General features: G+C 43.7%; 1 protein-coding gene and 1 non-coding gene across 6 annotated transcripts in view; both read left to right on the forward strand.

Moving 5' to 3' along the window:
• The window catches only part of ST3GAL5 (ST3 beta-galactoside alpha-2,3-sialyltransferase 5), a 73273-nt gene that overhangs the window by 26605 nt on the left and 20972 nt on the right, over positions 1–25696 (forward strand). For 2 of the 5 annotated variants that reach the window (XM_020889448.2, XM_070479479.1), the window contains exons 2-6: positions 2525–2648; positions 6101–6215; positions 17860–18203; positions 21884–22070; positions 23279–23437. In XM_020889448.2, coding sequence (XP_020745107.1) covers positions 2525–2648; positions 6101–6215; positions 17860–18203; positions 21884–22070; positions 23279–23437 — 929 coding nt within the window. Of the gene's footprint in view, positions 1–2524; positions 2649–6100; positions 6216–14588; positions 16375–17859; positions 18204–18378; positions 18400–21883; positions 22071–23278; positions 23438–25696 lie in introns of those variants that run through there. The other 3 variants (XM_070479487.1, XM_070479490.1, XM_070479492.1) reach the window with 3 other exon arrangements.
• TRNAE-UUC (transfer RNA glutamic acid (anticodon UUC)) lies at positions 2328–2400 on the forward strand. Its single transcript has one exon. It is a non-coding gene; the product is annotated as a tRNA-Glu (tRNA).

The following is a 25696-nucleotide window of genomic DNA, read 5'->3' on the forward strand; positions in this document are numbered from 1 at the left end:
GAAAAGAAAGGCTGCCGCCTCCTGCCCTTGCCTTCCAGGCTTCCACCCTGATGGTCCACAGTTACGACTCAGCAGGAAGCCAGGTGGCACAATGGAGAGTCTGGGAATGCAGTTTGCAGTCTGCAGTGGCCAAGAGGAGAGAGAGAGTAGAGGCCACAACCCACAGCGCTGTCCAGGGTGCAAGCCGTAGGCAAGGGCAGAATCCAGGTTCTAATAGCACCGTCTGCTTTGTTCTCGGGAGGTCCACTTGGGCATGAAGTGTCATTCTGTTCATAAAAACACAGGCGTCATAGAAACTTCCACTTTATAAGTGTCTTGGTAATAAGCAGCCCCTTGGGACCCTCCACTTGGCTGACTGTGTTCAAGTAACCACAGAGTTATGGTGGTTGAAAACCTTCCATGGTCTCAGTTGATCTCATTTCTCCTTTAAGAATTCAGTAGATTCCTCAACAGAAATTTGCTCATGAGGCCCTTGGCATGTTTTTTTTTTCTTCTAATATTCAAATGGAGTGACACAGGTCTATGAAAATTCTTACATTCTAGTGCTGCACGGTTAGAATTGGAGTTGAGGGAGAGTGTTAATGATAGCAAAACATCAAATACTTGAATGTCAGTTGGAGAAAAGTTTTCTTTTTTTTTCCCCAAAGAAAATGTCACAACGCTAATGGGGGAAATGAAGTGAATAATGAGATATAACTTCCTCCTGGCTACAAGATTAAGTATAGTAAAGATATGACTTCCTAAATTAATATATAAATGTACCATGATGCTATAGGTGCGTATACTAGCTGAGATTTAAGTAACAGTTTCTTAAATAAGACAGAAGTTTATTTCTGTCATGTAAGAGTCCAGAGACAGGTGGTCCAAGGTGGATTGGTGGCTCTGTCCATAGGGGTGGCCCTGTCCATAAGGGTGGCCCAAAGACCCAGGTCTCTTCTCTCTTATTGCTCCTCCATCCCTTGGGTGATGTGCTGTGTGTGGGCCAGAGTGGCTCATCGGGTTTCAATATTTCAGCCATCAGGAAGAGGGATAAAGGAGAAAGGAAAGTTCGCCTAGAGATGCACCCTCAAGTTGTACAAGTCACTTTTGCTTGTTTTCCACTGACTGGAACTTAGCCATGAGACTATACTTAGCCACAAAGGAGGCTGGGAAATGTCGTCTTTATTCTAGGAGGCCATGTGCCCCGCTAAAAATCCAGTGTTCTGTTCAACTGAGAGGAGAGGGGAACCTGATATGGGGGGAGATGTTTCAATGTCTACTACAATACCCATTGGAATATTACTTAGAAATTGAGAATCTGAGAATAAAATTAATTGAAAAGATGAAGTAGGCAGCGTACCGCAGAACATGCATATTTTTTAAAGAAAAACTTCTTTTAAAATTACCGTGTTTTCTTTTTTCCTTAGTGTAACCCTCCTCCTCTGTGTACATTCCTTTTTAACGTACATTTTCTTTTTAAACTTTTATGGTACAAAATTTCAAAGATCATTGAGAATTGTATAGTGAGCCCTGTGTACCCATTGCCTAGGTTCAATAGCAGTTTAAGGTTCATCCTGTTTCAGCTATTCCCATACACACTTATACCCTTCCTGTTTTTTGAAGCAGTTTTTTCACGTCTCCTGTTTTGTCTGTAAATAGTTTCATATGTATCTCTAAAAGGTAAAGGCTCAAAAAAAAAACTAGACTTAATTTTTGGATAGTTGTAGAGTCACAGGCAGTTGTAAGATATAACACAGATTACTCCTTTTCTCCCCAGTGGTGTGTGTCTGTGTGTGCTCAGTTTTGTCCAGTTATTTGTGACCCTATGGACTGTAGCCCTCCAGGCTCCTCTGTCCATGGGATTTCCCAAGCAAGAATGGATTGGAGTGTGTTGCCACTTGCTACTCCTGGAGATCTTCCCGATCCAGGAATCAAGCCCAAGTCTCCTGCATCCCCTGCACTGGCAGGAGTATTCTTTACCAGAGAACCATCTGGGAAGCCCCTCCCCCTAATGGGAGCAAAACTGTAGATTATTGAAGCTGGGATATCGACAGGCATACAATCAAGAAACAGAATATTCCCATCCCCACATGGAGTCCTCATGTTGCCTTTCCACAGCCACTTCCATCATTCCTTCCCTTACTCCTGACCACTACTAATCCGTTTACATTTCTGTAATTTTGTCATCTCAAGAACATTATGTAAATCGAATCCTACAGTGTGTAACCTTTTAGTATTGGCTCAGGTGGAGATTCATCCGGTTACTGTGTCTATCAATCCATCACTCCTCTTTCTGGCTGAGTAGTATTACACGGTACGGCTGTGCAACATCAAGGCTTCTTAGGGAATTCCTGGTGGTCCAGTGGTTAGGACTCTGTGCTTTCACTGCTGAGGCCCCAGGTTCAATCCCTGGTCAGGGAACTAAGATTCTGCAAGCCACACAATGTGCCTCCCAACCCCACCCCTGCGAAAAAGGTTTCTTTAAAAGTTTCATCTACCAAACTTACTTGCCTCTTCCCTTCCTCCTCCCTCTCCTCTCTCATAGCAATGCCAAGTGACCACAGCCGCGTGAAGCTGAGAGGCGATTGCTCACGGCCCTCCCTGCAATGGTACACCAGAGCTCAGAACAAGATGCGAAGACCCAACTTGTTGCTAAAAGACATCCTCAAGTAAGACGGGGCCCTCGGGCCACAAGAGGCCTCTGATTTGGGCAGAACTGGGAGAAAAATTCAGTGAGAGCCCCTTGGTTACACTTGGTCACAGTCATTTAAAGGCATGTCTGAGTCGGGATTCAGAGCACATGTGCCCCAGCTGCCTGCATCAGGTCATGCTTGGTGGCAGTGCAGTGCTGGCCTAGGGGGCCGCCAGGCCCTGCAACTTCCAGGTCACAGCCCTTCCCACTGCTGTCCAACAAAAGAGGGCTTCCCCTTCGCTATTTCCAATGAGTCTAAAAATGCGGTTAATTAAAATGCCCTGCAGGCATTTGAATAACATTTAACATTCAACACTAAAACGCATGAGAAGTATTCCACCCAGATCACCCTTCCATCCTAATAAGAAGTGTGAGTGTGAGCATATGTGTTCATTCATGTATCTGACTCTTTGGAAACCCATGGACTGTAGCCCTCTAGACTCCTCTGTCCTTGGGATTTTCCTGGCAAGAGTGGGTTGCCATTCCCTTTTCCAGGGGATCTTCCCAACCCAGGAATTGAACCCGGGGCTCCTGCCTACAGGAAGATTCTTTACCACTGAGCCACCTGGGAAGTCATTAATAAGAGAAAGAATTGTTAAAGGGGTGATCTTTTCGGTTTTATTTGGTACCAGCAAAACCAGGTGGTAAATTACCCTTTTTTTTCATGTCTCTGGTTAGAAATCCAACCCTGAAATCTAGTCTCTCACCTCATTTTACTAATTTGGGAAGGACATGGGTAGAAAAGAAAGTGTATATTAATAAACATCTCCTTTTATCATCAACCAGTAATCATCAAGGCTTCCACATGCCTGGCCCTGTGCGGGGTACCGGCCAAGTGGGATATAGACCCAGGACCCCAACTCCATACAGTGTGGATGGGACAGACTCACAGTCAGGAATTACAGTGCAGCAAAATCAGTGCTGTAAACACTGAACCTGCTACTAATCTTTTCTTCCTTCCTCTTTTTTTTTTTTTCGTCCATGCTGCATGACTTACGGGATCTTAGTTCCCCTGATCCCCTGCATTGGAAGCTTGAAGTCCTAACCATTGGGCTGCCAGGAAATTCCCCCCTTTTTTCTTTTCTAATCAAAATAAAGGAATTATTAATACACTGAATATAATACCTTTACTGAGGGCTGAAGAAAGGAATAGGTAGTAACTGCCTTCACAAGATTCAAAACAGATTAAAGATACTCATCATCTCTGCTCCCCACACGTCCTCTTTCCACTTAAAGATGACTAGTATTACCAGTCTTGTGTGTGTAACAAATACTCTTATGTGTGTATTTCCCTCCCCACACCTTCAGTTCTTTACACAAATGGTTGTATCCCACTCACTTACCCATTTTTACACAAATGGGTGCATCCTACTCACTTACCTATTTTTACCCAAATGAGTGCATCCCACTCACTTTTATACAAATGGTTGCATCCCACTCACTTCCGTATTTGATCCCACAGAAGAATTGAGATACTTGTTCAGGTTTCATGGTGGACTCTGTTGAAATGTGAATCAAGAAGTCTTTTTGTAAATTTGTTTTTAAATTGGAGGGAAATTGCTTTACAATGTCGTGTTGGTTTCTGCCATACAATAGTGCAAATCAGTGCACCAGCCCTGAGCACTTGTCTCATGCATCCAACCTGGGCTGGTGATCTGTTTCACCCTAGATAATACACATGTTTCGATGCTGTTCTCTCGAAACATCCCACCCTTGCCTTCCCCCACAGAGTCCAAAAGTCTGTTCTGTACATCTGTGTCTCTTTTTCTGTTTTGCATATAGGGTTATCGTTACCATCTTTCTAAATTCCATATATATGCGTTAGTATACTGTATTGGTCTTTATCTTCCTGGCTTACTTCCCTCTGTCTAATGGGCTCCAGTTTCATCCATCTCATTAGAACTGATTCAAATGAATTCGTTTTAATGGCTGAGTACTGGGAAGACCCAGAGGGATGGGGTGGGGAGGGAGGGGAGGGGGGATTGGGATGGGGAACACATGTAAATCCATGGCTAATTCATGTCAATGTATGGCAAAAACCACTACAATATTGTAAAGTAATTAGCCTCCAACCAATAAAAATAAATGAAAAAAAAACAATAGTGCAAATCAGCCATAATTATACATATATCACCTCCCACTTCCTAGTGATACTTTCTTGTGTCATAATCCTCAGATACTAGGAAATATTTCGCATCTACTGTGTACAATATACTATTCTAGATGCTGTATTTTTTAAACTGTCCCTTTCTTTAAAAAATAGATTATTTTCCCCTTAAGGTTATTCCTTCACTTTGTTTTTTCAATAACACAAATTATTTAAAGGAGTGCTTCTTAAACTTGATTTAAATTTTTTTAACCTTTACTTTGTCAGTAACCCTTGGGGAGCTTAGTAAAACGAGATTTCTTAGGAATTCCCTGGCAGTCCAGCAGTTAGTACTTGGCATTTCACTGCCTGGCCCCAAGTTCAGTCCCTGGCTGGGAAACTAAAATCTCATAAGCCTCATGGCCTGGCCAAAAAGAATGAGATTTCCAGAACCAGGACTAAACTCAGTTCTTTTCTCCCAGTGTGTGTGTGTGTGTGTGTGTGTGTGTGTGTATTTAACTGTAGAATAGTTTTAATTTATTAGGCTTTTAAAAAAAATTTATCAGAGTTTTAAAAATTGTTTTCACAGGTAGTCTTCAAGGTGACTAGTGGTACTGTCTTAGTTCATTCTGTCTCATTTCTGGGTATAATTTTTTAGAAGACTAATAAGTAGATTGTTTATTTTGTTTTCTTTTTTTATGGAAGAGCTCACAGTATTTTCTCCCAGTTTTTTTAAATTATGGTAAAATATCTTAGATTTACTGTCCTAACCATTTCTAAGTGTACAGTTTCATCAGCATTAAGTACATTCACACTGTTATACAACATCACACCATCCACCTCCAGAACTCTTTTCATCTTGAAAAGCTTGATCCTTTGTACCCATTAAACACTACCCCATCCTCCGCTTCCTCTAGCCCCCGGCAACCAACATTCTAGGTTCTGTCTCTGTAATACATTTTGACTAGGTGCATCTCATGTAAGTGGAATCTTACAGAATTTGAAGGGCTATTTTAAAGTAGCAAATGATTAAAGATGAGGTTCTGTAGCTCAAAATTTATTAGCTGTTTTTGAAGTCCAGTAATATTTATTGTGATTCAGATTTTACTGTGGTGCCTTTGCAGAAGAAAACTTTTTCTTGTTTATAACAAAGACAGTCATAAGTGACTCATTTATCTTGTTAGGAAAATAAGAAATGCCACCCTACGAGGTCATCTTAAAGGCTGTACTTTCTTGCTGCATGTCAGACAAACTCAATTTGGATTAGGTTTTCAGTTATTTCACGTGTTCTCTCTTGATTATTTCATGACAGTGTCATTGTGCCTCATTAATTTTTTTTCTAGGTGTACACTGCTTGTATTTGGAGTGTGGATCCTTTTTTATATCCTCAAGTTAAATCATACTACTGAAGAATGTGACATGAAAAGAATGCCTTTCATGGATCCTGATCGCATAAAGGTTAGCTATTCCATCAGTGTGGTTTAAATTAAAATATTTCCAAGTGTATACTTAAATAGTAATATCATCTTTAAAGTGTTATAAGTAAATGTTCATGAAAGTTATAAGCAGAAGGGAAATCACTTAACCTTTGCACTTCAAAGCACCCACCTCACCCTCCTTGTTCTTCCTTCATTCACTGAAGTCATGGGGTAACATGAGTTCTATTTGATCCTATAGGGCAGTGGTCCTCAACTTTTTGAGCACTAGGGATGGGTTTTGTGGAAGACAGTTTTTCCATGGACTGGGGTGGGAATGGGGATAGTTTTGGGATGATTCAAGCATATTACATTTATAATATCATTGCTGATCTGACAGAGGCGGAGCTCAAGCAGTAAGGCGAGCAGTGGGGAGCGTCTGTAAATAGAAATGAAACTTTGTTTGCTTGCCAGCTGCTCACCTCTGGCTGTGTGGCCCAGTTCTAACAGATCATGGATTGGTTGGCCTATGGCCTGGAGGTTCGTGAAGTTAATATGCTGTGATGCTGTCAATGTACATGTTCTTAAAGCAGATCAGGAAGAAATTCTTTTCCTATTGTGTGTCATTTCTGTGTTTAATTTTTTTGTTTTAATGATTTCACATTGTATTTCAGGATTTTTCCTTCAATGTGTATTTATTTTTTAAAATCAATTGACATATTAAATGCTAATTCCACTGATGGAGTTGCAAATTATCTGATAATGTTCAGCCCTGGACAAAAGATGAGATGATTTTTAGTAAAGTATCATGGTATTAATGATGACTGACACATATCGGTGCTTTACATATATTATCTTTGTAAATTAAATTATATTTAATTGTCATGCAGTGTTCTCTGCATCATACAGATGAAGCCCTGAGAGGTTAAGCTGCTGGCCCAAGTTCACACTTAGTTTCAGTTCAGTCACTCAGCCGTGTCCATCTCTTTGTGACCCTAAGGTCTGCAGCATGCCAGGCTTCCCTGTCCATCATCAACTCCCAGAACTTGCTCAAATTCATGTCCATCGAGTCAGTGATGCCATCCAACCATCTCATCCTCTGTCATCCCCTTCTCCCCTTGCCTTCAATCTTTCCCAGCATCAGGGTCTTTTCCAGTGAGTCAGTTCTTCTCATCAGGTAGCCAAAATATTGGAGCATCAGCTTCAGCATCAGTCCTTTCAATGAATATTCAGGACTGATTTCCTTTAGGATCGACTGGTTGGATCTCCATGCAGTTCAAGGAACTCTCAAGAGTCTTCTCCAACACCACAGTTCAAAAGCATCAATTCTTTGGCACTCAGCTTTCTTTATGGCCCACCTTTCACATCTATACATGACTACTGGAAAGACCATAACTTTGACTATGCCAACCTTTACTGGCAAAGTAATGTCTCTGGTTTTTTAATATGCTGTCTAGGTTGGTCATAGCTTTTCTTCCAAGGACAAGCATCTTTTAATTTTATGGCTGCAGTCACCATCTGCAGTGATTTTGGAGCCCAAGAAAATAAAGTCTGGCACTGTTTCCATTGTTTCCTGTCTTATTTGCTGTGAAATGATGGGACTGGATCCATGATCTTCGTTTTTGTGAATGTTGAGTTTTAAGCCAGCTTTTTCACTGTTCTCTTTTCACCTTCATCAAGAGGCCCTTTAGTTCCTCTTCGCTTTCTGCCAAAAGGGTGCTGTCATCTGCATATCTGAGGTTATTGATATTTCTCCTGGCAATCTTGATTTCAGCTTGAGCTTCATCCAGCCCAGCATTTCGCATGTTGTTTAGTTTAGTTAGCTAGTTTAGTTAATCTAGTATATTGTGTGTGTGTATGTGCACGCACGCGCACACGCTTAGTCATATCTGTAACTCTTTGTGATCTGATGGATTGTAGCTCACCGGGCTCCTCTGTCCATGGAATTTTCCAAGTGAGAATGCTGGAGTGGGTTGCCATTTCCTTTTCCAGGGGATCCTCCTAACCCATAGATTGAACCCACGTCTCTTGTGCATCCCGCGTTACCAGGTGGATTCTTTACCGCTGCATCACCTGGGAAGTGCATATACTGTGGAGCTCTTCTAAAAATGATTTTGCAATATAAGTTCATTTGACCCTGATTATAGTCCTGGAGATAAAGCTATTGTTATTATCCCTACCTGATAGCTGAGGATATGTAGGTACAGCAAGATTAAATAACCTGTCTAAGGTTACCTGAGTGCTTGAGTCAGGGCTTGGACCCAGCAGTGTGGTTTCAGAGTGCAGGCTCCTGGTGACTCTGCTCCAACCTGGGTAGAAAGTGTCCACAAAGAAGAAGCCAGAAGTTATAGGTAGTGTGATGCAGAGAGCAGAGAGCTTCAACTTTGACCTGGTTTCAAATCTAAATGCCACTCAGTTACAGTGAGACCTTGGGCAAGTGACTTAATTGTTTGATGTGCGTGCCTGCTAAGTTGCTTCAGTCGTGTCCGACTCCTTGTGACCCCTTGGACCATTGCAGCCCTCCAGGCTTCTCTGTCCATGGGATTTTCCAGGCAAGAATACTGGAATGGGTTGTCATGCCCTCCTCCAGGGGATCTTCCCGACCCAGACATTGAACCTCGGAGTCCCTATTTTCTCAGCTGTGGGGAGCAGATAACATCATGTGTGCAATGGAGTGGTCATCAGAGTCCAGTAAGATAACAGGCACAGAGCCCTTTTTCTAGTTATGGTTTTTACTCATGTGTTTCTAATCTGTATATGCTTGGAAGTGCCTCAGATTTTTTTGTGGGACAAAGAGGTATAAACGTACATGAAAAGAGCATAGATAATAAATGCACATGTGGCTTGTGCAGAACCCTTGTGTCTCAGTAGTCTTGCTGATCATGGGGCCTTTCTTTCCTGCTGTTTCTGTCCTTAGACGTTTGCCGACTCAGTTCATCCCAGGAGCATGACTTGGCTCCTGCCAGTCTCTTCAGCCCCTGTGTCACCCCACCGTCCCAGCCCTGCCTGTATCAGGCAGGAAAAAACCCCTTAATCTACAATCAAGGTGTAGCTCTTCACCTGCATGTGAAATGTCTATTCACATTCTCCACCCAATTTTTAACTGGGTTATTTGTCTTTTTATTACTGAGCTGTATTAGAGGAAGGCGAGAGGTTACATGAACGACGGCGTGATGTCTCCTCTTTGAACTCCAGATTGTACAGATAACCCATGGTTAAGTTTTAACAGGCAATTTAACGGTAATATGTGTGTGTTCGTGCTAAGTCTCTTCATTCGTGTCCGACTCTACGACCCCATGGACTGTAGCCCGCCAGGTTCCTCTGTCCATGGGATTATCCAGGCAGGGATACTGGAGTGGATTGCCATGTTCTCCTCCAGGGATCTTCCCAACCCAGGAATCAAACCCGCATCTTTAACATCTCATGCATTGGCAGGTGGGTCCTTGACCACTAGTGCCACCTGGGAAGTCCCTACAGTAATATACATTACATTTAATATTCCTTTGAGGAATAAGACAGATACCTCCTCTTTGACTCTTCATAATTCCCAGTAGACAGAAAAAAAGCTCTCCCTCCTCTTCCCCCTAAGCCATGCAACATGAATTCCCCCTTTAGACTGGTGGGACCAGTTTTAAACTTAAGTTCACTGTTGAACCAGTAACAGCCTCTTATGGGTGCTAGTGCCCTGTCCCAGTTGGCTTCAGTAAGGATTCCTGACTAGTCCTTGAGCAGGGGTGGAGGGAGCAGGGTACCTCCTGGAGCCTGCTGGAGAAGGGATGATGACACTGCGGTTCCCGAAGAGGAAGGGACAGGAAATGGAGACCCAGGAGGCAGCCCAAGGGACCAGCCACATCAACCCAGTTCTGAAAGACTTCTAAAAGATCATTATCTTTTCCAATTAGAAAGTGCCCCATAATTGTGTGGAAAGGAGGAGGAATGGGGATGTGGTTGTGTAAGTCAAACAGGTTTGTTCAAGTCTCAGTCTGGAAATTAATAAAGTAGAAAGTGAAAACCTGCTCTAATCATGGTGAGATGAGGGGCATCTTTTATTCTATTACTTGACACTTTTAAATGTTAGCACTGTTGACTCTGTCAAAATGCCCTGCTTCTCACAGTGGTCATGACTGTGCCAAAAAGCACCTGTCTCAGCAAGCATGGCCAAGGAGAGAAACAGCAAGAGTTAGATGCTGCTAAGGATATCGGGTGGGGAATAGCAGGATATGAGACTGAAAGGAGACAGGACCAGAGCATGAAAAACCTTGAATTCCACCCTGTTGTTCAGTCGCTCAGTCCTGTCCGACTCTTTGTGACCCCATGGACTTCAATGTGCCAGGCTTTCCTGACCTTCACTATTTCCCGGTGTTTGCTCAAACTCATGTCCATTGCATTGATGATGCCATCCAACTATCTCATCCTCTGTTGCCCCCTTCTTCTCCTGCCATCAGTCTTTTCCAACATCAGGGTCTTTTCCAATGAGCTGGCTCTCCTCCTCAGGTGGCCAAATTATTAGAGCTTCAGCTTCAGCCATCAGTCCTTCCAATGAACATTCAGGTTGATTTCCTTTAGGATTGACTGGTTTGATCTCCTTTCTGTCCAAGGGACTCTCAAGAGTCTTCTCCAGCACCACAGTCTGAAAACATCCATTCTTCAACCCTCAGGTTTCTTTTATGGTCCAACTCTCACATCCATACATGACTATGGGAAAAACCATAGCTTTGACTAGACTCTGAGCAGCTCCTAAATTTGATATCTGGTCCCACATCACTAAACAGGAAGAGAAACCGTTGTCTAAGTCCCCGTTATAGAGGAAGTGGATGGGAAACTGGCTGGTGTGAATGGCTGGGAGGTGGTGTTCAGTATGAGCTCCCTATAGAGAAATCTCTGTGTCCAGGCTTTGGTGGAGACTGACCCGTCCTACCAAGAGCGCTTGGATGAATCTGATGATTGTGGTTGTATATCAGCAGGAGATCTCAGAGTCATGTGAGTGGGGCCCTGTTAGCTTTGTTGACAACATTCAGCAGCTTGCAAGACCAATAACCCTGTTGGACTCTGAACGTCTGATTACATTCTGCCAGTATGAGTACAGCAGAAGTATAGCTGTGGCCAAGTGTTTGCGTGGGTTTTGTATTTTCTATTTAAAATGTCTCTTAATATGCAACTTATGCAAAAAGACTGATGGTGGTCTCTGCAGTGTTGCTAGGACAGTTTGAGTGTGATGCAGGTGCCAAGTTGCATTTAAGAGATATTTGAAGAGAGACAAGGTCATAGTCACATCAATTTAGGTTGGCACCACTTGGTAGCACCATTTTGAACTTGACCTTCTCTCGGGAACTAAAGACCACACATCATCACCCTGGGGACTGCATTCTGGGCTGTTCATCAAGGCCAAGTTTATGTCTTTTCTCTGACTCCATAGACCCACACTCAGATATCTAAAGTAAGCAGAGTATTCCCTGGTGGTCCAGTGCTTAGGACTCCATGATTCCACTGCAGAAGGCCTGGGTTCAGTCCCTGGTCAGGAAACTAAGATCCTAACTGCCACACAGTGCAGCCAAAAAATAAATAAATAAAAAATGAACTAAGCAGAGTAACCCTGGGCTGAGTTTTAAATCAGTCCAGGCATTCACACTTCCAAACTGATCCTTCTCTCCCTGGTGTCCTTACTTTCCCCCGACTATCCTTCAGTGGTCTCACAGAGGTGAGGAAACCGAAGCCTAGACCTCGGGTTCATGCTTTAACCGAGTTTATACTACAATAGCAGGGAGATCAAACCAGTCAATCCTAAAGGAAATCAGTCCTGAATGTTCATTGGAAGGACTGATGCTGAAGCTGATGCTCCAATACTTTGGCCACCTGATGTGAAGAGCTAACTCACTGGAAAAGACCCTGATGCTGGGGAAGATTGAAATCAAGAGAAGGGGGCGACAGAGGATGAGATGGTTGGATGGCATCACTGACATGAGTTTGAACAAATTCGGGGAGATGGTGAAGGACAGGGAAGCCGGGCATGCTGCAAAGAGTCGGACACAACTCAGAGACTGAACAACAACACTATGGTAAAGAGATCTGGAACTGGGTCTAGATCCAGATTGTCTGATTGTTTTCTTCTTAAAAGTGTCTTTTGATAAAATATACATGCCATAAGACTTACTCCTCCTTTTAAGCACCCAGTTGGAGGAGTGTTGTTGATATTGGATATTTCTCCCAGCAATCTTGATTCCAGCTTGTGCTTCATCCAGGCCAGCATTTCTCATGATTCACTCTGCATGTAAGTTAAATAAGCTGGGTGACAATATACTGTCTTCACATACTCCTTTCCCAATTAGGAACCAGCCCATTGTTCCATGTCTGGTTCTAACTATTGCTTCTTGACCTGCGTACAGATTTCTCAGGAGGCAGGTAAGGTGGTCTGGTATTCCCATCTCTTGAAGAATATTCCACAGTTTGTTGTGATCCACACAAAGGCTTTGGCATAGTCAATAAAGCAGAAATAGATGTTTTTCTGGAATTCTCTTGCTTTTTCTGTGATCCAATGGATGTTGGCAATTTGATCTCTGGTTCATCTGCCTTTTCTAAATCCAGCTTGAACATCTGGAAGTTAATGGTTCATGTACTGTTTAAGCCTAGCTTGGAGAATTTTGAGCATTACTTTGCTAGTATGTGAGATGAGTGCACTTGTGCGGTAGTTTGAATGTTCTTTAGCACTGGAATGAAAAGTGACCTTTTCCAGTCCTGTGGCCACTGCTGAGTTTTCCAAATTTGCTGGCATATTGAGTGTAGCACTTTCACAGCATCATCTCTTAGGATTTGAAATAGCTCAACTGGAATTCCATCACCTCCACTAGGTTTTTTTGTAGTGATGCTTCCTAAGGCCCACTTGACCTCACATTCCAGGATGTCTGGCTCTAGGTAAGTGATCACACCGTCGTAGTTATCTGGGTCATTAAGGTCTTTTTTGTACAGTTCTTCTGTGTATTCTTGGTACCTCTTCTTAATATCTTCTGCTTCTGTTAGCTCCGTACCATTTCTATCCTTTATTGTGCCATCTTTGCATGAAATGTTCCCTTGGTATCTCTAATTTTCTTGAAGAGATCTCTAGTCTTTCCCATTCTGTTGTTTTCCTCTATGTCTTTGCACTGATCACTGAGAAAGGCTTTCTTATCTGTCCTTGTTATTCTTTGGAACTCTGCATTCAAATGGGTCTATCTTTTCTTTTCTCCTTTGCTTTTCACTTCTCTTCTTTTCTCAGCTATTTGTAAGGCCTCCTGAGACAACCATTTTGCCTTTTTGCATTTCTTTTTCTTGGGAATGGTCCTGTACAATGTCACAAACCTCTGTCCATAGTTCTTCAGGCACTCTATCAGATCTAATCCCTTGAATCTATTTGTCACTATCACTGTATGATCGTAAGGGATTTGATTAGGTCATTCCTGAATGGTCTAGTGGTTTTCCCTATTTCCTTCAATTTAGGTCTGAATTTTGCAATAAGGAATTCATGATCTGAGCCACAGTCAGCTCCCAGTCTTGTTTTTGCTGACTGTGTAGAGCTTCTCCATCTTTGGCTACAAAGAATGTAATCTAATTTCAGTATTGACTGTCTGGTGATGTCCATGTGTAGAGTCTTCTCTTTTTTTTTTTTTTTTAGAGTCTTCTCTTGTTTTGTTGGAAGAGGGCATTTGCTATGACCAGTGCATTCTCTTGGCAAAACTCTGTTAGCCTTTGCCCTGCTTCATTTTGTACTCCAAGGCCAAATTTGCATGTTACTCCAGGTGTCTCTTGACTTCCTACTTTTGCTTTCCAGTCCCCTATGATGAAAAGGGCATCTTTTCTTAGTGTTAGTTCTAGAAGGAGCATCTAGTAAGTTTATAGTTAGTTATACCTCCATCACCACAATCCCATTGAGAACATTTCATCACATGTTAATTCCCTCTCACCCCTTCTGTGGCCATTCCCTACCCTCAACTACCAGCCCCAGGCAACCACTGGCTGGTTGAGATTTTATCATACTGTTCTCTCTGTGACTTGGTTATTCAGATTTTTCTGCCTTTAACCAGGTAAAAGCTATAGACAGCTAACCCATGGGTGTTAAGCCAGAGTTTACAAACATGGAAGTGAAAGTTTCATAACGTAACCCATACCTTCGGTTCATGTGGTCTGTGGCTGAGTTGGGTTCCTACACGTGTCTGGTTAGCTCCAGACCTCAGACCCCCGTCCAACCCAAATACTGCTCCCTGTCCTGGGTTTAAATCGATAAATAAAACATTGCCTTTTACTCAGAATTATGCCACTTACCTATATTTCTGAGAAGGACTGTCCTAAAAATTATGGGGTAGAACTGAACATGGAGATTCTACTGAAGAAAATTCACTTTTTAATACCCCTCTGTGGGTTCTCACTTTGTGGTTTTCCGTGGCAGATGGCTGTGTCATTGACAACTGAAGCTGCCTGATGTCTTTTATTCTCAGTCATGGGCAGTCAGCAAGCTCAGCCTGGAAGTCTTTCAGAAACTGAATCTCCTGTGTCCCTGTGTCGATTCGGGAGCAAAGGGGCCTTCCTGTGTCTTTGAGAGAGTCCACAGTCCTCTGCTTGGCAGTGGTCCTAACTCAGGATGGATGTCAGACAGACTCACCGTGTCCTTCCTCACCAGCCTGCTCCAGCTCCCAGCTTTGGCGCTGTCTGCAGCAGAGAAGAGGAAGGTTGTGATGCTTCTGGTCTTGACTACAGCTCTGCAAGGCGAGCTGTCCTCCCTGGGCATTTTTCTTCTGAGCTTTGAAGCGGGGAAGAGGAAGGAGGGAGGCTGAGACTTTTGTGGGGCGTGTTACAACATGTTTCAACAAATTGAAACGAAAGAGGAAAAGGAATTGCTGTGGTTTTGGTCATTTCCAGTGGCACTGAGGACATTGTCTCTGGGATGGGTTTATTGCACCTGCTGTGAATGAAGGACAGGAGGGGTCACCGTCAGAAGGGGCTCTGCTCATGGTCTAGAAAATTCACTTTGAAGCCTGAGATGGGACTCTCTGCCAGAATGGAAATTTCACTCCTTTCAAATTAAAGAGAAAATTCGGCAGCCAGAAGAGTCACGCTCCGGTCTCTGACTCCATCACCTAACCTCTCTTTCCGGTCCTGAGTCAGTCATGAGGCTTCTGTCTCCTGATACTTTTCTGATATTCTTTATTACCCCAGGAGATTTGTAAAACAAGATGCTTGGGATGTGCTTCCGTAATGAAGAATTAGACCTTTTGTTCTCTGAAAACTGTTAATAACCCTCAGGCCTGGGGTCTAGAGACAAGTGTGTACAGTACACGTGGTCCCTCTGCTTGCCCTGCCCGCACAGTCTGGCGTTAAGTGCCAGTGGTTGCGGAGTGTCACTGAACTTGGAGGCCTGGTCATGGTGAGGCCTCCGTTCAGGGTCTTCTTGGGTCACAGCTGGCTTCTTGCTTGGCTTTCTCACTGATTCCTTGCAAAGATGCCAGTTCAAACTCTTGCTCTCAATGGTGATTGTCAGCTGCTGACTGTGGGCAGAGGCTAGGATCATAGGAGCCTGGGACTAGGTGACCTGCCAGCTCAGCTGTGTCCTTCTGGGTGAACTGCCCTGAACCCACAAAGTGAAGATAGGACCATCTTATGAGGTGTCCTAGGTGTCATGCTGGTGACCTGAGACTGTGACTATGTCTGCAGCATTGTCCGAGGTTCCAAAAACATCACGTCCCTTCTCCAGGCACGGGGCCAGATCCTCAAGATGTAAAAGATATAAACAGTGTGCTTTTTCCAGTACTAAAAACTTTTTGAAGCTGTAATTTTAAAAATAGGGAGGGGGTTCTGCTATATTCAGAGAATTGTTTCTACAAAAATTTTATCATGCAAAAATCAGACATGACTTTGAGAAACATGGTTGAGGCAAACATTTAGAACTGTATACAGCAATAATAATCCTCGTAACAGTACTGACACGGTTCAAAAGACATGTTCAATACTAAAAATAAATATCCCAGCAAATAGAGGACCACACACACACACGCGCGCGCGCGTGCATGCACACACACACACAGGCATGCACATGCAGTTTGATGGGAGGAGGGATAAGGCAAGGCCAAGGCTGCGGCATGTGATGAGGACATAGAGCACAGAGATGAAGGAGAACTTCCTGCCAGACGGTTCCAAGGCAGCGTTTGGCCAGACTGAGCCAAAGGGCAGACTGTGGGGTGAGCGGCCATTTATTCCATGTTTGTCCGTGTCCAGCTGCCTTCAGCCAGGCTAGTGTACTTGGCCTTTAGCAGTCATTTCTTGTTGATGCAAAACATTAATGTTGCAGGGAAAATTGTATACAAAACCAAGGCAACTTCTTTGTTGACAGGACAAAGTTGTAGGTTACACCTAATTTCCATTCCAGGCTGTGAAGCTTGTTACCCTAACAAGATAAATAATCCTGTTTTTCATCCCACTAGATAGGAACCTGAAACAGGAAATCTTTTTTTCTTTTTTTCTCTTTTGGCTACGCTGTGCGGCATGTGGGATCTTAGTTCCACAACTAGGGCATAAACCCGGGCCCCCTGCACTGGGAGTGTGGAGTCTTAACCACTGGACCAGCAGAGAAGTCCCTAGGAATCTTTTTTCTTTTAAACTATGGTTTAAAAAAACACCATAAAATTTAAATTTAATTTAAAATTTACCATATTTATTATTTTTAAATGTAGTTTAGTCCTGTTAAATATATTCACACTAGAACATTTCCATCTTGTTAAACTGAAACTATCCCCTCCCCCCAGCCCCTAGTATCACCAGTCTATTCTAGAATAGAATAGAAACCCCCATTCTTTCTATTTCTGTGAATTTGACTATGTTAGATACTCTCTGTAAGTGGAGTTCTACAGTACTTGTCTTTTTGTGACTGGCTTATTTAGATGAGTCTGTCTTTGAGGTTCATCTGTGTTATAGCATATGTCAGGATTTTATGAACCATGAAATCTTCTGAGAAGATTTTAAAAAATGAAATCTTAAACACCTTTTTGAATCCTGGATTTATTTGCACGAGCCAGGCTGGAAGGGTGGGAGGTGAGGGCCTTCCTGTTTCACTCATGCGATGAAACATCTTAATTGAGTTTATCTCCTTTTCATGTGGTTCTCCTAGATTTTTCTCTCAAATGTCTAGCATAAATTGGCTCTTTTTAAAGTATTTTTAAAAGTTTATTTATTTTTGGCTGTGCTGGATCTTTGTTGCTGCACATGGGCTTTCTCTAGCTGCAGAGAGTGGAGACTTCTCTCTAGTTGCCATGCAAGAGCTTCTCCTTGCGGTGGTTTCTCTTGTTACAGAGCACAGGCTCTAGGCCCAGGGGCTTCAGTAGTTACAGCGCTTAGGCTCAGTAGTTGTGGCTCCCGGTCTCTAGAGGGAGCCACATAAAATCCTCAGTAGTCGTGGCTCACATGCTTCATTACCCCTCACCAAGTGAAATCTTCCTGGACCAGGGATCGAACCCTCATCCCCTGCGTTGGCAGGAGGATTCTTAACCACTGGGCCACCAGGAAAGGCCCATAAATTTACTCTTAAATGCAGTTGTTTTGTGTTACAAGTCAGTCATCCACAAGGGAGCTACATCAAACACCGCAGGGCCCAGTGTCTTGTCACCTGGCAGGGTGTACTTCTAATGCCTACAAGCCTTTGACACGCAGGTCTGTGTGCTTCGTTCCAGAGAGCCCAGCAGTATGCCCAGCAAGTCCTGCAGAAGGAGTGCCGGCCCCAGTTTGCCAAGAGGTCGATGGCACAGCTCTTTGGGAGCAGGTATAGCTTGGACCTACCACCGTTCGTGATGAAGGTCCCCTCAGAGAGCGAGGCTGAGTACAAGTATGACCCTCCTTTCGGATTCCGCAAGTTCTCTGGGAAAGTCCAGACCCTCTTGGAACTCTTGCCAGAGCATGACTTTCCTGAACACTTGAGAGTCAAGAGCTGCAAGCGTTGTGTGGTCATCGGAAGCGGCGGGATCCTCCACGGACTGGAGCTGGGCCACGCCCTGAACCAGTTTGATGTCGTGATACGGTACGGTGGCTTGAAGACCAGCCTCTGTCCTCTAGGCTGTAGCTCACTGCCGTGGGTCAGGGCAGCACCAGAAACAGGAAGCACCCAGAACAACCCCACATGTCCCTGCCTTCCAGGGACTCACGTTTTGAGAAGTTGAAACAAAGACATGAAATGATTGGATGCTCCAAACTGTGCGGTACTGACCCTCATTTTGGTAAAAACCTTTTCAGTGGAGTTGAGGGTTGGAAGGATGGATAGATTCAAATAAGCCAGCGAAGGAGGAAGGCTAGGCAGGGCCTGGAGGAGGATGTGGGGAAAGGGGGCATACTTGAGTCAGTGGGACACCTGGCTTCTAGGAGTTGGACTTCGGGTGGGTGAATCTGGAAGGTGGCCCTCACTGGGACCAGAAAACACACAGAAGCATTTAAACACCAGATCGCCTGGAGGAGGGCACGGCAACCCCCTCCAGTATTCTTGCCTGGAGAATCCCATGGACAAAGGAGCCTGGTGGGCTACAGTCCATAAGGTTGCAAAGAATCAGACATGGCTGAAGCGACTAATCATGCTCACTACAGGCAATAGGCAGTCATCCTGAATTACAGAATTTGCTGATAGTTTGACAGTCATGTTAGGAAACACCAGGATTTCCAGTCTGAGGTCTAAGATGTTGGTGGAACCACTTGGATAGTTGAGGAAAATCTCTGGCTAGTGACGAAGGATGACAAGATCCATCGCAGACATTTTGAGCCTGAAAGTGGTGATATGTCTACATAATGCCTTTGTCACCAGTAGCTGTGATCTCAGGCAAGTTTCCTCACTGTCCTGTGCCTTGATTTCCTCATCTGTAAATGGAGGCCATGATGGCACAGAGCTCATGGGGTTACTGTGAAGACAAAATGAGTTAACAGGTGTAAAACATGTGGAACAGTGTCAGACTTGTGGTAGATGCTCGGTGAAAAATGAAAGTGTTAGTTACACAGTCATGTCCGGCTCTTTGTGACCGCATGGATAGTAGTCGGCCAGGCTACTCTGTCCGTGGAATTCTCCAAGCAAGAATACTAGAGTAGCTGTTAGGAGCGATGTTTGGAAGATATATAGGAAGGAGGAGGAGCTATGGAAGAAAGGGGAGGGGGTGTAAGAGGTTTCTAGGAAAGAACCAGACTTTTTTGTAAGGGCCAAGAGAGTGAAGAAACAAGGAACAAGTTTTAAGGCAAAATGTGTGAAGTATGGGAGTGGGGTCAGGGCTTCAGGGGTGTGGAAGTTGTTGAGGTGAGGGAGGATGTAACTGCTTCCTTCCTGTGGGGGCTCTCTGTGTGCCAGACGCTGTCATGGGCTCCGGTGGGTCTCATGCCTTGGTGAAGCCATCCTGTTAGCCAGCGTCAGAGATGAAGACATGGAGGCACCATAGGGCCTGGAGTTCTGACCAGACCCTGACACTCCAAACGCAGAGTGTTGAGGCTTCCCGAACCTCAGCCCCAGCTCTGTGTGAGCAGCTGAGTGATGTTGTGCACAGGCTGCACTGGAAGAGGTAGACGGACCCTGTGCCCATCTTAACGGTGCACACGTGGGATACGGGAGGAGACAGAGTGAGAGACTGGGGTGCACACTCTGGCCAGAGGACAGATGCAGTGGACGAGAAGGGCGGCCTTGGGCTGACCTTGAGGAAAGGTGGGATTTGGCTAATGAGACAGCTTCAACACAGAACGAGACTCTTCAGGGACTTCCCTGGTGGTCCAGTGGCTGAGACTCTGCACTTCCAATCCACGAGTCCCAGGTTTGATCCCTAGTCAGGGAACTAAATCCTGCATGCCACAGCTAAGACCTGGCGCAGCCAATAAATAAGTAAAAATTAATTAATTAAAAATTTTTTAGAAGAAACAAAAAATGAGAATATTCAGAGCACGTGACAGTGTCTGGCTTACAGGAAGCAGCCAGAACTACAGGAAGCGGTTTCATCTTCTCTCACCCCGATATTGTTCACAACCCCTAAAAGAAAGGTGGTATTTGACCTTGAAGAAAGCAGGCAGGGAAATCTGGGTGAGGAGCCCTGCCTGGCAGGAGGAGAGAGAGAGAGGGAACAGGGGCTGGCTAGACGCCCAGTGATGATGGGGCCAGACTGGGAGGCATGAACGTCATGCATAGGCACTGGGACCTAAGGAGGGAGTAAGGGAAATCAGTTGAAAAATTTTTGGTGGGTAACTTTCAGGTTTAAAGCAGTTCTACAATTAACAGAAAAGTTGCTAGAGTCATACAAAGAGCTCCCCTTTTCCAAGATTCCCCAGCTGATAACACTTGATCACACTGGCTTTGTAATTTTCTCTCTTTATATTTTGTTATTCTTTTCTGAACCCTTTGAGAGTTAGTTGCAAATTTCAAGCTCCTTCTTTACACCTAAATACTTAAGTGTGCATTTCCTAAGAACAAGGACATTCTGTTATAGAACTACAAGATGATAATTCAGAATAAGGAAATTAACACTGATGCAGTAGAGACTTATTTACAATCCTTATTCAGATTTCACCAGTTATTCCAGTAGTGTCCATTATTTAAAAAAAAAATGGAGGGGCTTCCATGGCAGTCCAGTGGTTAAGGACTCTATACTTCCACTGCAGGGAACATGGGTTCAATCCCAGGCTGGGGAACTAGGATCCCACGTGCCTCACAGTATGGCCAAAAAATTTTTTTTAATAAATAAAGGAAAAGAAAAAGAATGTAACTGGTTCAGGATCATTCTTTGCATTTAGTTGTCATGTCTAATAATATCTTTTAATAATCTAGGACTTAGGTATCTGAGATCTAGAAGAGGAAGTGGCAGTAGAATGGAAAAGAAAGGTTTATACAGATGTGTAAAGACCAAACAGACTTTTCTTGAGATTTCAAAACTGTGTACCTGGGTGAGTGATACTGCTTTAGGAAGAATTCTTAGGCCCCCGACCATCCATACTGGCAAAGCCTCCTTCTATCTAGCAGTGGTCAGTGCCCCAAATTCCTACTTTAATTTAAGACCAGGTTGCACCCTGGTAGTTTTAGCTGGTAAAGAATCTGCCTGTCATGCAGGAGACCCTAGTTCAATCCCTCGGTCAGGAAGATCCCCTGGAGAAGGGAATGGCGACCCACTCCAGTATTTTTGCCTGGAGAATACCCTGGACAGAGGAGCCTGGTGGGCTACAGTCCTTGGGGTTGAAAAGAGTTGGACACAACTGAACGACTTTCACTTCACTTTACACTTGGGCCCAGTGCCCTCCTCGGGCCCAACCCCGTCTGTGTAACTATGGTTTGTGTCTGCTTTGCCGCGGTTTCTAGGTTTTCTTTTCTGATTATCTTTTTGAAATTCTGGCAAGAACCGCTAATATCTGAGCACAATGGAAAGCTTTCAAGGAAACATTACTAATGCCCAGAGAACACACACAGTGTAATGTGTTTAGGTTGGCTTAACATGGCAGGGCTAGATGGAATTGCTTGTCATTCATAGATTGGATCTGGGTGGATGTTGCGAGTTCGCAGACTGAAGACTTCGCTCATCAACACCTGGAAAGGGCAGAGCTGAGGGATGATGGGGCTGGCTGGAGGGGAGGCACCCTATCCCCAGCCATACCCTCATTCCCAGTCCTTAAAAAATGTGAAAAATACGCTGCAGAAATTTTTCACATGATTAAGTGGTTAATGTCAGTTTATCTTTGTCCTTTTTACTTAAATAGGTTAAACAACGCACCAGTTGAAGGATATTCGGAGCATGTTGGCAATAAAACTACTATAAGGATGACTTATCCAGAAGGTGCACCTCTGTCTGACCTTGAATATTATTCCAGTGACTTGTTTGTTGCTGTTTTATTTAAGAGTGTTGACTTCAACTGGCTTCAGGCAATGGTCAAAAATGAAACCCTGGTAAGCACTAGAAATTCACCCATTGGATGTGTGCCTTTGTAAAAAGTGAAGGACTCTCTAATTGGAATTACAGGTTTTTTGGGTTTTTTTTTTTCATTTTTAAGTTAACATTCATGCTTTTGTGTTGTCTTTCAAATAGCCACTCCTTTTGTCGAAGCCCCTCAGAACTCCCCCTGGGAAATTACTTTCAGAATCCAAGTCACACATGGAAACCAGTATCATTACTTAGTGGAAATAAAAAGTATGGGACCAAAATTGCTATGGTTGAGGTTGACCACCCAGCTGATTTACCAGACTTGAATTTACATGGCTTCTGGCTGTTTTCAGAAATTAGACTTATGTGCATGAGTATAAATTATTATCAAGGCTGCTCAGAAGAATATCCATAAATTCTCTGAGGGGTCCTTTCAAAGAGCGTCTCCAAAAATGCTTTGATTGGTGGTGCTCTTGTTGGAGTCAATTCATAGCGTTCCAGAAGGGCAGATGTGGATAAGATGGCCCTGATTTGGTATTCCTTTTGTTTGTCTTTATAGTAATTGATCACCCTACTTTATGAGGCCCCCCCCATTATATTGAAATAAATTTTAGAGGTCAACTTTTAAAGAGTGTGTGTGCATTTATATGCACTTGCACAAACTGGCTGACTGTAAAATTAATAGGACGTATCAAACTCTTTAGAGAAGCTTCACATGATGGAGAATTTGTGTCTCCAAAACTTCTTGGGGTCCTCTGGATTTCCTCTGGGTAGTTTTTCTAGTTGAAACATGAAGCACATATGAAATGATTTACAGTCAGACGAGATATCACCAGACAGGAAGTGGAGTAAGTGGATGGGGGCAGGGGCGTGGTGGGGCCTGAACACAAGTGGGCCTCAAACTGAATCTATTTACTTGATCTTCCCTGGACAAAATGATGGCTTTGGATCCTGAAAAGACCTACCATCTGAGGCCATTACCTTAAGAATTTCGTTCCCCAAACCGATGAGTTGCTTCTGCCGTTCCTTTCCTTGTCCAGTGCCACCTTCCTGAATCAGATCCTTAGAGTTGCATGGCTCTGGGACTTCTCCACAGAATGCAGAACACACACCCATGTGTGTGTGTGGGTGGGCCACACCCACAGCTTTGCCCTCATTAGCAGGGGCCACATTCTCCCCCTCCTCCGATAACTTGATTGACTCCCGCTAATGATTGCTTGCTCTCTTTCCTTAGCCATTTTGGGTGCGGCTCTTCTTTTGGAAGCAGGTGGCGGAAAAAATTCCACTGCAGCCGAAACAGTTCAGGATTTTGAATCCAGTGATTATCAAAGAGACTGCCTTTGATATCCTTCAATACTCAGAGCCTCAGTCAAGGTTCTGGGGCCGAGATAAGGTATTTTTGTCACTGCTGATACGTAACTGTTCTTCTCTGTGTTGGAAAGGAGCCGTCTCTATGCCTTTCAGTTAAGCTCAGCTGTAGACCCAGGACCATCTTCCAGAGATGACACCTCATCGTTGATTAGATGTTCCGTGTGTGTTTATCTCTCGACATCTTGACCTTAGGGGCTCCCCATTGTTTAATCCTTTCACCCCCAATGGCTCGGCTCTTTAGTATAGTTAGCACTTCGATCACTGAGATGTTATTTAAGGTATTCTTACTCCAGAAATACATAAAAAGTTACTCCAAGACTCCAGAAAAGTTGTCTACATTTTAGCACTGCAGGCAACTTAAGAGAAAATTGACATTTATCATCAGTCCCGAGGACCCTTATAAGCTGCAGTCTGTAGGGTTGCCAAGAGTTGGACATGACTGAGCACGCACATGCACGCATACATAGGTGATGGTAAATAGGCAATTTCTGTAGATCAGGGGTCTACAACCTCTAGGATCTAATGCCTGATGATCTGAGGTAAAGCCAATATGATAAAAATAGAAATAAAGTGCACAATAAATGTAACGTGCTTGAATCGTCCCGAAACCATCCCTAACCCCCAGGTTCGTTGTCTTCCACAAAACCGGTCCCTAGTGCCAAAAAGCTTGGGCAACCCTGCTCTTGAGCAGTGCTTTTCAGTTGATGCCTGAGTCCCACACCCCAAACATTCTGATTTCATTTGTCTGTGCTGTGGTCTGTACACTGGGATTTTCAAAGTTCCTAGGCAGTTTTATTTTGCAGCCTACTCTGAGAACCTTTGTGCTGTAGATGGTTCACTGCAGTAGATTCTTTACCTGCAGTCTGCTTGTGTGGCTCTGGTTGGAGATGCCTTTTTTACTTGTTTCTTCATGATCTAAAGAACTGTCTGTCCTAAGTCACCTCAGTTGTGTCCCACTCTTTGTGACCCCAGGGACCGTAGCCCACCAGACTCCTCTGTCCATGGGATTCTCCAGGCAAGAATACTGGAGTGGGTTTCCATTTCCTTGTCTAAGGGATCTTCCCAACCCAGGGATCAAAGCTGCATCTCTTAGGTTTCCTGTATTGGTAGGTGTGTTCTTTACCACTAGGGCCACCTCCTGTGTCTCTAAATAAAACTTCTGTAAAACCAGTGGAAATCATTTTTAAACAGAATATTAAGCAGAACATTTATATATAAGGGAAAGCAAGGAATTTTTAAATGTGAGGTTCTGCTACCCACACCAGGGGCCTGAGATACCTCCTAGGAGGTGGGACTGATCCAGGAGGGAATTTGCAACACTGAACTGGACTCAGGAGTCCTCATCCAATAGACAGATGAGCAGCTTTGTCTATTTGCCCTTTGAACCAAATTCTAAATAAAAAGATGATTTAACACAGCTATATAAATTTTAAATTAAGAATTCTGTGGTTGTTAAGTAAAGTAAGTATCTGAATGTTGTTGTTTAGTTGCTAAGTTGTGTTTGACTCTTTGTGACCTCATGGACTGTAGCCCAACAGCCTCCCTCTGTCCATGGGATTTCCCAGGAGAAAATACTGGAGTGGGTAGCCATTTCCACGTCTGGGAGATCTTCAGTAAGAGCTGAATCTGACTCTGGCTCCAGCCTCGGGCTTGGGTACCCAGCTCAGGTGAAACAGTTCATATGGTGGAAGTGGTTCCCTTCAGAGGCTGCCATTTTCCTCTGGGGCTCTGCCCTCCATCCATGGGGAGCCCAGGAGGGCCATGTGATTCCTGCCATTGCAGGAACATGTGCAGGACCCGTGGTGCCTTTTCCTTCTCAGAGGAAAGTGGCCCTATCCCCTACCAGTGACTGTCAGGTCTCTGACTGGCTCTAGCTGGCCTCCCCTACGTGGAGCACGTGCGGTCCCCCAGAATGTGAACTTACAATTTTTAACCTGTTGGCATCACTTTTAACAAGACAATTTTTCTAAAAAAAGATAACATACTGCAGCAAGACTCTTAAACTAAGTTATAAAGAGATTTCACTATAAATATACCTAGATTTCTATATCTTTTAAATGGCCTGGTTTCTTTATTAGATAGTATTAATAGAGTATTTTTACTTTATTTTACTCCATAGTATTATTTAAGCACAGGCTTTGTTTGCAGGTCGATTTTATTTTAAAAATAACCTTTAAAAATTTAATTACATAAAATATGAAATTGCTAAATAGAAAAGGATATCAGAAACAAAGTTAGTGGGGGGAAAATTATAGAAACAATGGAGTAAATACTCTCAAAA

Source organism: Odocoileus virginianus, chromosome 2 (genome assembly GCF_023699985.2).
Source record: "Odocoileus virginianus isolate 20LAN1187 ecotype Illinois chromosome 2, Ovbor_1.2, whole genome shotgun sequence".
NCBI classification, from domain to species: Eukaryota; Metazoa; Chordata; class Mammalia; order Artiodactyla; family Cervidae; genus Odocoileus; species Odocoileus virginianus.